Below are 12,751 nucleotides of genomic sequence, written 5' to 3'. Positions count from 1 at the left end.
GTGACAGGTGTTCTGCATAGAGCACCCAATGGATGTGGTCCTACGTATACCACCTACTAAGTGGGCAGGGAATTCTGACCACTAACACACCATGTAAGATATCCTGTAGAGCATGGGCTGTGGGTGATGTATTGATATTGAATTTTTTCAATGTACAACATAAGAATTAACATTTTTGATCTTGTCTGTGTCTCACCAATAAATCAGAGGTCAAATTTATAACCATAAGTCCTCCAAAGTCTTGTTCTGTCTCAGTAAAATTCCATGAGAAATGTTTCAGAATTTGAATTGCATTTCATCAGCTCTTGCTAGCATACATGGCTAATTTATATGATCGATTAACAGGAATTTTAATTTGGTCTGATTTAGTTTCTCAGTTACCAACGTTTCCAGTCTGTAAACACTGATGCCCTATTGTCAGCAGTAACCATGGAGATAGATTTAAAACTGAATAATAAATGAATAACAGTGCAACCTATTTCGATGCGTTTTTATCTGCTGAAAAATCTGCTTGTTCAGCTTGAAATTTGGTGACATTCTGTATAAGAAACAAGCTTAGGGTTATGAAATAGGGGTTTCAGACTGGGAGAGGAGTCATCCTGAAGGGATACCACCAAATTTCAACTTGACATCCAATTCAGTTTATTATTCAAAGTACTAACTTGCGTTCAGAAATTCATTACAAAGTGATTTAGTTTGAAGATGATTCAATCCGAAAAGGGGTGGAATCATTATCAGTAGCACAAGTACAGAATTAATTAGATAAAATATCTGGACAGGACACACGATTTAATATGGAAATAGAAAGCCACAGGGTTAAATTATTAGATTAGCTTTCCTTAAACAGAGAAGGTTAAATGACAATGTAACTGAGGTGTTTAATAATAATTAATGGATTTGTTGGAGTTGTTCTTCAACAGTTGCAGTACTCCAGAATATGTAAGTAAAATCTTCAAATTAGTATTAGACAGCACAGGAGTTATATTGGAAGGCACTTCTTCTCACAAACACTTTGGAAACATGGAATTTCCAAGCTCAGAATAACTGATGATTAATTGCATAGGTAGATTAATGAATTTTTGCTGGCAGGAGTCTAAAGGTAATTGAGGTGAAAAGCCGAGGACTGGTAAGGTCTTGCTGAGTGACTGAAAAAGTCATAGGGATGAGAAGCGCCCTTGCTGTTTGAATATATCCAAACATAGAGGGAGCCCCAGGTAGAGCACAGGTAACCAAAACCTTGCACCAATTACAAAGGAAATTGTCTGCAGAACTTGCACTGGGTAAGTATGATAAAATGGGTTGAATGATAGTCCGTGCTCTCATGATTACATTGTGGCCTGCAATCAGCTGCTTGCTGTTTCTATAGTGATGCAACGTTCTTCTTCACTTTCTCTTTTAACTCACAACTTCAGACTAAATGACCAACACATCCCGACTCTACTCACCCACACAGGCTCCACTAAGCGACAACTTAAAGCCTGGGGAGCACTCGCAGCGGTAACTGCCTGGGATGTTGATGCAGTCTGCATTCCTCTGGCATAGGTTATCCCCATTGGTGCACTCATCGATATCTACCCCAAAACAACAAGCAAAGAGGATTTTTATTGTTCATCTTGAAAATGCCATGTCAAGATACGACAGACAAAAGCTGCAGTGAGGTGACTGGTTACCTTCACAGATCAGGAACACGTTGTTGTAGCTAAATCCCATTGGGCACTCACAGCGGAAGTTTCCAATCTGGTTAATACAGACACCATTTGCACAAATGCCTGGTATTTCCCGACACTCATCAATATCTGCACATGGAATAGAAACAGGGATTATTGTTGAAATTCATTTCCAGCATTGTTCAGTACACCTGCAATAATGTTATCCCAAATCCACATAGAGTTATACAGCATTGTTCTTTGTTTGGCCAATATCCTTTGGAATATTTACTGTCCAAAAGTCTTCTAGATGTTTTTGTTATCATTCCATATATTTACCACCTTCTGTAAGATAAAAGTTGCCTCTCAAGTTCCTATTAAATTCTTTACACCCTTTCACCTTAAATGTATGCCCTCTAATTCTTGATTCCCCCAATTCTGGGAAAGTGCCTATCTCTGCATCTAATGATTTTATACACCTCATCGTACAAAAAGCCAGAAGACTGTATGTGGTTCAGTCCCACCTGCATTGCTATTAAAGTTCCTGAAAAATTAATCAAAATTAAAACAATTTATTTAAGAAAGCAGTTTTACATGATCATTTATCTGTCCAATTTAATGTTTAAATGTGGATTTATCAGTAAATAATTTGAGAGGTTTGCTAAGATCCTTCAGGGTTTAAGGAGAACATGGCAGGGTGATTGAAGTTTATTTTTGCTCAGGTCTATCTCTGTATTAAGATTTCACGCTCAATATTCAGAAATTTTTTGTTGACTTTACTTGAGTTGGTTGGATGGAGCGTTCAACGTTTTAGCTTCTTCCGTTACACCATTAAATTTCTGAATGGTCCAGGAATGTTACTTTGTTCTTCCTATTTTGCTCCATTTATTTAATTTGTGACTTGCAGTAATTTTTGTGTCTTGCACTGTTCTACTACCACAAAACAACACATTTCACAACATATGTTAGTGATAATATACCTGTTTCTGAATCTGAAGGATAATTTAAAGTTACTTTCAAAGGTAATTTTATCAGTACATGAATTAACCTAGACACTGAAGACTGAAGTACTCCCAACCAGCTTTAGAAAATAAATCCAGGGCAGAGCAACTTCATAAATATCTAACCAACACTGTCTTTCTATCACAGACATTGGTACAGGTCCCTAAACTGATGTCTGCATTTTCTGCATGCACTCTCCCTGCTCTGCAAACTATATGGTATAACAAGGCAGGGTTGCAATGTCTCTTTACATGCCAGAATTAGAAGAAATGGTTTGGTCGTGTTTTAAACTGCTTAGATTGAACTGCACTGACCAGCCAATAAATAAAAATTCTTTTAAACTTTTAGCACAGTTCCTTCAAGCTTCATGATGTGGTGCCAATTTAGGAATAGCTTTACTCTGAATTTTTCATGACCACCCAGCTGCAGTCATTGTAGAGAGTTGCTGGCACTCACCAACTGGCTTGCCGGTGTGAATGTCAATGATGAAACCTGGAGCCTGATTCCCACAAAGGAGCTGGTATTGAGCTGCAAGAGAAGATCAATTACTTCACCTCAGATGTGTTAACACTCACAGTCACCAATGCGTTGCTGATCCAATCCGCCAACAGTCATAATACTGGCACAACACTATCACCACCCATACATCGTCCATTACCACCCACATGCTGACCATCAGATTTTGCACATGTCCATCACCATCATCATCCAAGCCACTGACCATGAGTACGTACACTGTCCTTAGAACTGATCACCTGAATTCACACCACTGTCCAGAAGCATGCTCAGCATTATCCAAAACACCGTTGAAGCTTTTTTTTGGAGATTTATAATACATGCACTTCTTTTGCCCTCCCCATGACCCATATCTGACCCCAGACTCACATGTGGCTGGGGTGGGACAGGGTTCACAAGGCTTGTTCCAGCCTTTGCCCACATTGTAGGAACAGCAGCACATCTTCTTGGTCATGTTGAATGAGAGCTCGTTCTCACACGTGTCATTGAAGTTGCGGTAGCAGACACTCTTTCTCATATCTGGTACAATTCAGAACAGAAATGTAGTTACCCAGCCCAGGGAAAATGACACCCAGTTCTCAATCTGTAGCTGAGAGCCAAACCCACCTTAGAAATAAACCACAATACATAGCATACCCTGGTTTGTTACTTGGGTACCAGGACTAAGAAGGTGGCTATATTGATTTTCCCATCAATCATATATGGAAGGCCTAAATCTCCTTGCCCCTCCAGCACTGTTCTCTCCTTTAGAATCTGTAAAACAGACCCCAGATCTTTGGCCTGTTGCCAAACTTTGTCAGGTGATGTGCCTGAAAAACATTTGGTGCTGTTTGTGCTTTAATTGCATTGTTTCCCTTAACTCTCCATTCACTTTCTGAGGCTACACTGTGGTGGCAAAAGGTGGAGGTGGGAGCAGGTCTTGCACTATTTGCTGTCATGGAGTTATAGATTCACTGTGATAGAGAAGCAGGCTTTTCAAGTCCAACAAATCAAACCAGTTTACACTAATCCTATGCAAATCTTTTTTTATTCTCCCTACACACTCCCATCAACACCTTTCAGATGCTAATTCTCACTATACACTCCAGAAGCAACTTACAGTGGCTAATTAGCCAATCAAGCCTCATGGACTTGGGTGTGGGGGGGAGAAAGTAGAGCAGTAAGAGGAAACTCACAGGAAGAATGTGCAAACTCACATTAGATGTACAGGTTAGGATTGAACCAGGGTCAGTGGAACTGTGGGGGGGGGGGGGGGTGGGCAGGGTGGGTGGGGGTAGCAGCTAGACCTGATGCACCACTGTGTAGCAAAGTGTAGGCTGGTGCTCAAGCTTTGTTCCATTAAGTGGGGGAAGGAACTTTTATATGTTAAATCTCCTACCCTTACTGGAGTATTATGTACAATTTTAGGGAAACTTCGTATGGCAGGAACCTATTCTTGACTTGAGAAGAACGGGAAGTGACCTCATTGAAACACACAAAATCCTTTAGATGTCCTGGCATGGTAAATACTAGGAGGATATTCTTCCTGTTAAAGAGTCTATTTAGGACAGAAATAAGGAGAGTGTTGATTCTTTGCAGCTCTCCACTTGTGAAGGTTGTTATTGATTGTGTTGAAAAGGGACTGATGTATTTTTGGATATGAAAGGAATCAAAAGTTTTAGCTAAATGGTGCAGAAGTCCAGCTATGATCTTGTTGAATGGTGGAGGCGACTCCAGGGATAGTGTGGACCCTCTCGAATTTCTTATGTACCCTTGTACCATATCATAACAATATTGTTAACAGAAAATTCTGGCCTAGCCATCCTTGCCTAAGTAAAAAGGACGGGAATTAAGGCTTCTGACTTTTTGTGTCAGTTTATAATGTGTTTCCTTGTTGTGAGGGAGAACCCCTCACCAATATCTCAAACTTAGCAACAGGTGAAATTCTGCTTGATATATGGGCTAAAATCATAGGACCATAAGACATAGGAACATCGAGCCTGCTCCGCCATTCAATCATGGCCGATACTTTTTTCCGCTCCTCAATCCCATTCCCTGGTCTTCCCCCCCTTGTAACCTCTGATGCCATGCCCAATCAAGAACCTATTCATCTCTGCCTTAAATACACCCAACAACCTGGCCTCCACAGCTGCCTGTGGTAATAAATTCCACAAATTCACCATCCTCTGTCTAAAGAAATTTCTCTGCATCTCTGTTTTAAATGTACACATCTCTATCCCAAGGCTGTGCCCTCTTGTCCTAGACTACCCCCACCATGGGAAACACCCTTTCCACATCTACTCTGTCTAGCCCTTTCAACATTCGAAAATCCATCTACAACTGGTTAGAAAGAAATAAAGTTCTGACTTAGAATGTACTTTTGGCAAAAACTCACTATGCTATAAGCGGATGCAAACTAAAAAAAAGTTAGTACTGTTTTGACTTGATACTCTAGGTGAATGACAGACTACCATAGAGAAATCATACTAATTGCTCATATCTTTCATATGTCCATCAACAGCTGAGCATTCATTTTTTGCTTATCTACACTATGGATGATTTACAGAGGTTAATCAGCTTACTGGCATGTTAGGAATGTAGAAAAAAAATCAGAGCGCCTGCAAGAAAATCCATGGCCATGGGAACTGCATAGAAACTCCACAAAGACAGCACTGAAAGTCGAGATTGAACGCGGGACACTAGAGTTTTGAGTTCGCAGCTCTAACTGCTCAGCTACTAGCTTTCTGTTAATATCTGGATTTTAGTGAAGGGTTTAAATGTGTGAGCAATATTTAGAGCAACCCAACAAATATGAATCGCATCATACTAGTCTGAAGGATTATGTATACGAATACTATGTTATCATGGCCTCTATAGAGCAGTGGAAGATATATGAATGAATACTATCATCAGATTCTACAATGGCATGCTATGATGCATTGAGAAGTATGGATGAGTGAAAACTATCATGAAAATACTCTCTACATAAAATTGAACTGTACAGGAGTGAGTACTACATACAAGTGAACTCTATGCGCTATAAATAAGTTAGAACAATAATAACAACATCTAGGTGGAAGTTAGATGGGAGTTTCAGCTATATACAAGTGGTGGCTATGCAGTAAAGTATTCGTTACTCACAAATTATCTTTACCCAGCAAGTAAAAGTGTTCATCAAACACAAGGCCATGTCCAGTACAGGTATGTGTTACCTGTGGAAAATTACAGGCTGTCCTTTTTCTATTGATTTTCAGTAGATGCTAATTGTAAATAGTAGACTGATTTCTCTAGAGTAAAGAGAGATGGTCAGCTTATGTTTACAGTCTATAGCTGCTTTCATTGATCTGTTACATTTTAGAGGCTTCTGAAAATATTACAAAGATCTCTCATGAATTATGGAGATATTAATTTTACTATAAAATTTTAGGATGATATTCTTAACTGCATCGCTATTTCAAATTAAATTCTTAATGGACCATTAGTCCTGCAAATAAAACTGACTCCGGTTTTGATCAATGCTTGCCTTTGCGAATTTTTCTGAAAACATAGTCTTACCCATGCAGTTATTTCCTCCATTGACCTGCATGTATTCTGGAGGGCAGACGCAGGTATAGTTGCCCAAGGTATTGTAGCATGTTCCAGGCCCACAGATCCCAATGTGGGTGGTGCACTCATCAATATCTAAATAACAATAACCCAGTTACAATTAATAATGTTCTGTTGACAAAAGGTCAAAGAGAGGATTAGAGGGTTGAGGAGGATGAGGGATATATGGATTTTTAAAGGGTATTTGACAGGATGCAACATAACAGAAGAGTAGTGGCCCAGTTGGATATGAGTTGATAGAGGGGCAGAAATTTTGTTGAACAAGTAGATTGCTATGGCTTATATAAAATGATTAGTTATTAGAGGTTGAAGTTCTAGGTATCATTGAAGTGTGCTTATTATAAAACAAAACAGATGGCTGAATATTGCAAACATTTTTATTGAAAAAGATTGTAGGGGAATAGGTAAACTGACAATTTATTCATGAAGCAGCAAAGACATATACTTCAGAAAATTTTAGTATCAAAAGAAGATGTCTGAAATGTCTCAAAATTTTAAATGGAGATCTGGAGGATAGGGTCCTTGATCTGCAGATACACAAGATGGTGGGGATGGGCGATAAAGGCTGGCCTTGTCAGTTATGCTCAGTTTCCAAAAATTAGCAACTAAAAAATATAATAAACAGCTAAAGGCATGATAACTGTAGCCCTCAGAATGTAAATTCAAGGTGTTTTGAACGTTGGAGCCTTTATTAGGATATAGTAGATAATCAAGATTCAGGATTGCTTATTGTCAACGGTCTGTACACAAGTGTAAAGGAGAATTGTCACTCCAATCCAATGCAACATTAAAAACACACACTGAGCATAAAGAACACAATAAATATAAATACCTAAGGTTAGCTTATACACATAGCCTGATTCAATGTCCATAATAAAAACAATGGGAAAAGTGCACTTGTGTTATTGGATTAATTTTCATCAGTATTGAGAAGGTTAAGAGCATTAGAAAGCTCTGACAAGATCATGAGTGACAGATTATTTCCACTGGTCATGAATACAATTAAGGTAAGCAAATAATATTAAGAAATATTAAACAAATCTTCATACAGAGCATGATTTCTTTACCACTTTAAAAAAAAAGATATACATTCATAAAGGAGAAATAAACCTGGCTTTAATTTGACAGACATAAAGGCTAATGAATAAGAACATCTGGGAATATTCAGCAACCTGGGCAGCTTTTGTGAACAGGGAACAAAGTTAAACTTTAGGTTAATATGCTATTACATTAGGTGACTCATATAGAACAATTGGACAGGCCGAATGGACTATTCCTACTATAATTTCTACTGTACTATGAAAAAGAGAACTCCAGAGTTTCAAATTATTCTGAAAAACAAACTAAGATAGAGATATTTGAAAATAAAGTAGATGGGAATGGGAAGAGAGAATCAGTCCAGAAAGGTAGGTGTGAGAAAGGTGTGAGGAATAGGACTCAGAAGTAGTAGGAAACGGGACTGGAATTGAAGTTTTGGGGATAAGGCAGGTAGGTGAAGCTGAGTCCACAGCCAGTTCAGCCACGATCTTAATGAACAGCAGAGTAAGCATAATGGGTCAATTGTTGCTCCTATTTCTAATGAATTAAAGTGCATAAAGTTTAGGCTTTGGTTAAATAGTGTATTTAATATTACAAACAAAAGGAAAACAGACCAATCAGTCCCAGGAGTCAGAATTGCTGCTACTAATGAATTAATGTTATAGGCAGTTACATTACAAAAAAAGAGTGATTTTTATAATAATGCTGCCTTCTTCCTGATTCACGAATTGTGAAGTAGCAGTCCATTCTCACCTTCACAAATACGGGTATCTTCGTTCAGGTAGTAACCAGCTGGGCACTCACACTGGAAGCTTCCAAATGTGTTGACACAATTTCCACCTTGGCACAGGCCTGGTAGTTCCTGACACTCATCAATATCTGTAGAGAAAATCCAGTAATCATACCACAATCTACATAATGCCAGTTTGTTAACAATGGAATTGCAATTAAAATGGCTGATTTACCCTCTAGGATGACAGTGATGGGGTTTGGTCTGAAACCTTCTCCGCCCGGACAGAGCGTCTTGTACTCAGCTGCAATAGAATATTTGTGATAAATATTTGTCCAAAATAAGTATGTCCATTAATAAGTTTAAATTCATGTTTAATTATCATTCAGCCATGCACGAACATAGCCAAACTAAAGTGTTTCAATCATACATTAATATAGCCAAACTAAAAAGCATACTTGCAAAACACATTACAAACAGCATGTAGCACGTAGTACAAATAGCACTTATGGTTATGGATTCTGGAAAACACACAGTCACAAAGAAAAAAAATGTAACCCAAGCCCCTGAACGACATGACTATAGATTTATTGTAGGTTATCCTGGTCCAGCTTGTTCTTCCACTGAACAAACACCAGCGGGGTTAGCCCCCAGCCACTGGGGATTCCAGTGCGCCCCCCAGAAGCTCTCCTGCACTGGCTTGGCATCTCCTCTCCTGGGTGGCTGCAACAGGCAACCCCACAGACTTGGCCTAGGCCTCACCACAACGCAGTTCCCCCATCTTCGGTCTCACCACTGAACTGGACTTGTAGTGTTTTACATTCCCCCAATGTCCAACAGGGTCGTGCGATCCCGATAAAAATGTTCAAGGTAATCACTTGCACCAGTTGTTGGACTGCGTACCTTCTCGGCACAGCGGCATGCAACTAGGTGACAACATAACAACGGTACACAAAGAAGTCCAGCTCCATCACTATGGAGCAACTCGCTAATGGGATAATCCTGCAGTAGTCGATGTTCTGAGTATCCAGCTGTTACTTGTGATCATAAAACAGACATACAGAATGAACAAGTATACCTTTGATTGGACCCGGAATGGTTGCAATTTGTATGTCTATCACATATCTAACTTTCTACAGTATATTTCTTTCAGCTTTCATGTTCATTCCCCTGTTAATCTTTGATAATTCAATTGTATTGTTCCTTTGATCCTCACTCAGTTTTGAAATAGTGATTATAGTTTCATTTGAATAGCAATAAAATGGGTTCAGCCATTACACCAATGCTTTGTACTGCTTGTATCAGCAATTCACTCTAAGAGAACTGAGGTTCAAGAGGATGATTCTGCTCACCAGATGAAGCGTCATGCTGGTTACTGGCTGGTGAAGTACTGCGCAGTATATATTCAACTAAGCCTCTGGGATATTGAGGTTGGTTTTGCTCCATCTTATAGCAATCACTAACTCAGCAAGAGTCAAACATTATCTGACCAGATGGGAGGTTGTTGCTGCTTGATTTCACTCTAAAAATTTCTGCAATAACCATGGCTGACTGGAACACTCAAAGGTAGTTAGTTTGTGCAGCACGTGGCAGTGATTACATCCTACTGTTCTTCCATGAAACACAAGACCATAAGACACAAGAGCAGCCCACCTGCTTCCTCAGCACTACCTGCCCCTCCATCAATCTCCGTAGCATTTGCAGACTTGGCAACAAACCCATCTACTCCATCATCTAAATCATTGATATAGAGCACAAAAAGAAGCAGTCCAAACAAAGACCCCTGCGGAACACCATTAGTCACTGGCACCCAACCAGACAGGGATCCTTTTATCCCCACATCTAGCAGGAGTCATGTGATATCAACTATCTAACGTCTCTGAGTTGGACTCACTAGGATGAAGTACCTGAAAGGCACTAGCTGCACTTACTTGAGTTGACAGGAGGGCAGAATTCGCAGGGGTTTCCCCAAGCTCTTCCCAAGGAACAGCAACACGAGGCCCGAGTGACGCCAACACCAATCTCTGCACTGCATGAAATGCCACCGTCTCCCCTTGCCAATGTCTCCAGGAAGCAATTACCAACTCGCGTGTCTGGAATAAAGAAAAACACAGGCAGTAAATATGGCCTATGGCCATTATATATACGGAAGAAACCTATGAATCACTGATTGTTCAGAATGCAGACATACCCAAAAAGAATGAGATTCACCCAATATTTCTTGCAAGACAGCATCTGCAGTGTTTCACACTGTTGTCAGTGTGGTTCTCACTGTTCTAAGTAATAAATGAAGGAACCCTTCACATTCTAGCCTTCTAACTGCTCGCTTCTGATGAGGGATCTTTGAACTGAAATGTAAACTGTTTCCTTCTCCAGGGTTATCAACCTCATAAAAGAAACCGAGCCACCTGTTCCCAAATTACCATTTCAATGCAGTGAAGGATTTTTGTTTATTTGAAACACCCTCTTATAAAGGGGAGCACTGGGGAATAGAAATCCTCAAACACCACTGTGTGATCTCAAACTTTGGCTGGGGAGAAGAACCTGACATGTGTGCAAGAAAAGCGGCTCAGGCATAAAGTGCTTCATTTAAAGTATTGTAGAACGATAAGGCTGGTTGTTACTAAGGCAAGACTGCACTCACAGATGGGACAATTACCAATGGATGTGAGGAGGTCAGAAATGAACCATAGAGAAGCAGGGATGAGTGAATAGTAGGATATTTATTCACAAAGCGTCGCTTGGCTGTTTTCCCTCAGAAGATTATAGCTGGACAGAGACGGTCAGAGGAACAGCACTAAAATGAGTAGGGTTGACTTCATGGTTCAATATTGTACTTGGTGAAGATGAAATATTGTGCACCCCAGAAAGTAGGGGGTGAGTTCTGAATTGTGTCTGGTACCTTTTTATTTTTGAGATAGGTTATAAGGTTTAATACCCCCTCTCATCAAGCAGGAATAATATGTGGAGAAAGTTCCTAAGGTGCACAGTCTGAAAAATCAAGTGTGATTCAATCTAGGGACTACCGCGTTGCAGACCATTAACATGCTGTTCCTAAGGAAACTATGAATATACTGGTTGGGTATCCCTAAGGACCCTCCTGAACAGTGAGCTGCTGATTTCCTTGGGTCCTTTCCAGATTCTATAATTCGTGCCTTTGTTTTCATGGAACCTTCGAATGTTAAGTAACCCAAAAGCTAAAGGGCTACTTACCCACACAACCAACCCCTGTGGGGTTCAGCTCGAAATCTGTGGGGCAGTTACACAGGTAGCCGCCGGGGGTGTTCACGCAAAGGCCATTGATACAGTTGACTGGATCGGCACACTCATTGATATCTGTCAATGTAATCCAAACAAGCATCAATCAATGATTTATCCAGCTCATTAAATTATCAATAAACATTGATTTTTTAAATCCATCTATGCTCTAAAACACAACCCAACCTTTTAATGCACAGTCCCTTGTATGATTACTTAATCTCTGGATCATAGTACTGACCTGACAGATTATTTGACTTTTTTTATTATTCACTACAAAGTTCAGACAACATACAATTGGGTAACTTCATTAAGAAAATATGAGAACACACAAGTTTACAAGAAAGCTCATGAGACAGAACAATTCACCAGTTTTCGTTTAAAATGTATAGGATAGGACCAGCATGCTGCATTTTTCTACATTTGCTGAAAGAGATTATTGCTTAGTTCCAGTAATTAAACTTTGCCAGAACTACAGTTTGTCTTACAATTGCTCACTGGTTAATTGAAGGCCCCTGTTGCATTTTATTTGTTTACCTGCACTGAACTTCTTCTGCAGCTGCAGCGCTTTTCTACATTCTTTTTTACTACCTTAATGTGCTTATGCACACCATGATTTGCCTGGAAGGCATGCAAACAATAGTTTTTCCAGAGTGTCTTGGTATACATGACAATAGTAAATTCCTGCTCCTAAGCTTCAAGTTCCAGAATGTCAACATCCTTAGAGATCTATCCTAGGCCCAACATATTGAGGCAATTGCAAAGAAGGCATGCCAGTGGCTATATGTCATTAGGAGTTTGAAATGTACTATGTCACCAAAGACTCTAGCAAATTCTACAGGTGTAGAATCACCATTTGGTGTGGAAGGACAAATGCACAGGATCGGAAAATGCTGCAGAGGGTTGTAAGGTCAGCCAACTCCATCATGGGCACTAGCCTCCGCACCACCAAGGACATCCTCAATAGGCAATGCCT

At 39.8% G+C, this 12,751-nt stretch overlaps 1 protein-coding gene across 1 annotated transcript in view; it reads right to left on the bottom strand.

The window, feature by feature from the left end:
• The window catches only part of fbn2b (fibrillin 2b), a 274,386-nt gene that overhangs the window by 36,022 nt on the left and 225,613 nt on the right, over positions 1–12,751 (bottom strand). The window contains exons 36-44 of the mRNA XM_059991505.1: positions 11,731–11,853; positions 10,449–10,610; positions 8,753–8,821; positions 8,541–8,666; positions 6,699–6,824; positions 3,534–3,683; positions 3,105–3,176; positions 1,671–1,796; positions 1,446–1,571 (exon numbers count right to left, since the gene is read on the bottom strand). Of these exons, the coding sequence (XP_059847488.1) occupies positions 1,446–1,571; positions 1,671–1,796; positions 3,105–3,176; positions 3,534–3,683; positions 6,699–6,824; positions 8,541–8,666; positions 8,753–8,821; positions 10,449–10,610; positions 11,731–11,853 (1,080 nt within the window). The remainder of the gene's footprint in view (positions 1–1,445; positions 1,572–1,670; positions 1,797–3,104; positions 3,177–3,533; positions 3,684–6,698; positions 6,825–8,540; positions 8,667–8,752; positions 8,822–10,448; positions 10,611–11,730; positions 11,854–12,751) is intronic.

Source organism: Hypanus sabinus, chromosome 16 (genome assembly GCF_030144855.1).
Source record: "Hypanus sabinus isolate sHypSab1 chromosome 16, sHypSab1.hap1, whole genome shotgun sequence".
Classification (NCBI taxonomy): Eukaryota; Metazoa; Chordata; class Chondrichthyes; order Myliobatiformes; family Dasyatidae; genus Hypanus; species Hypanus sabinus.
Note: the sequence above shows the minus strand (reverse complement) of the source record. Positions and strands in the feature narration are given on the sequence as shown.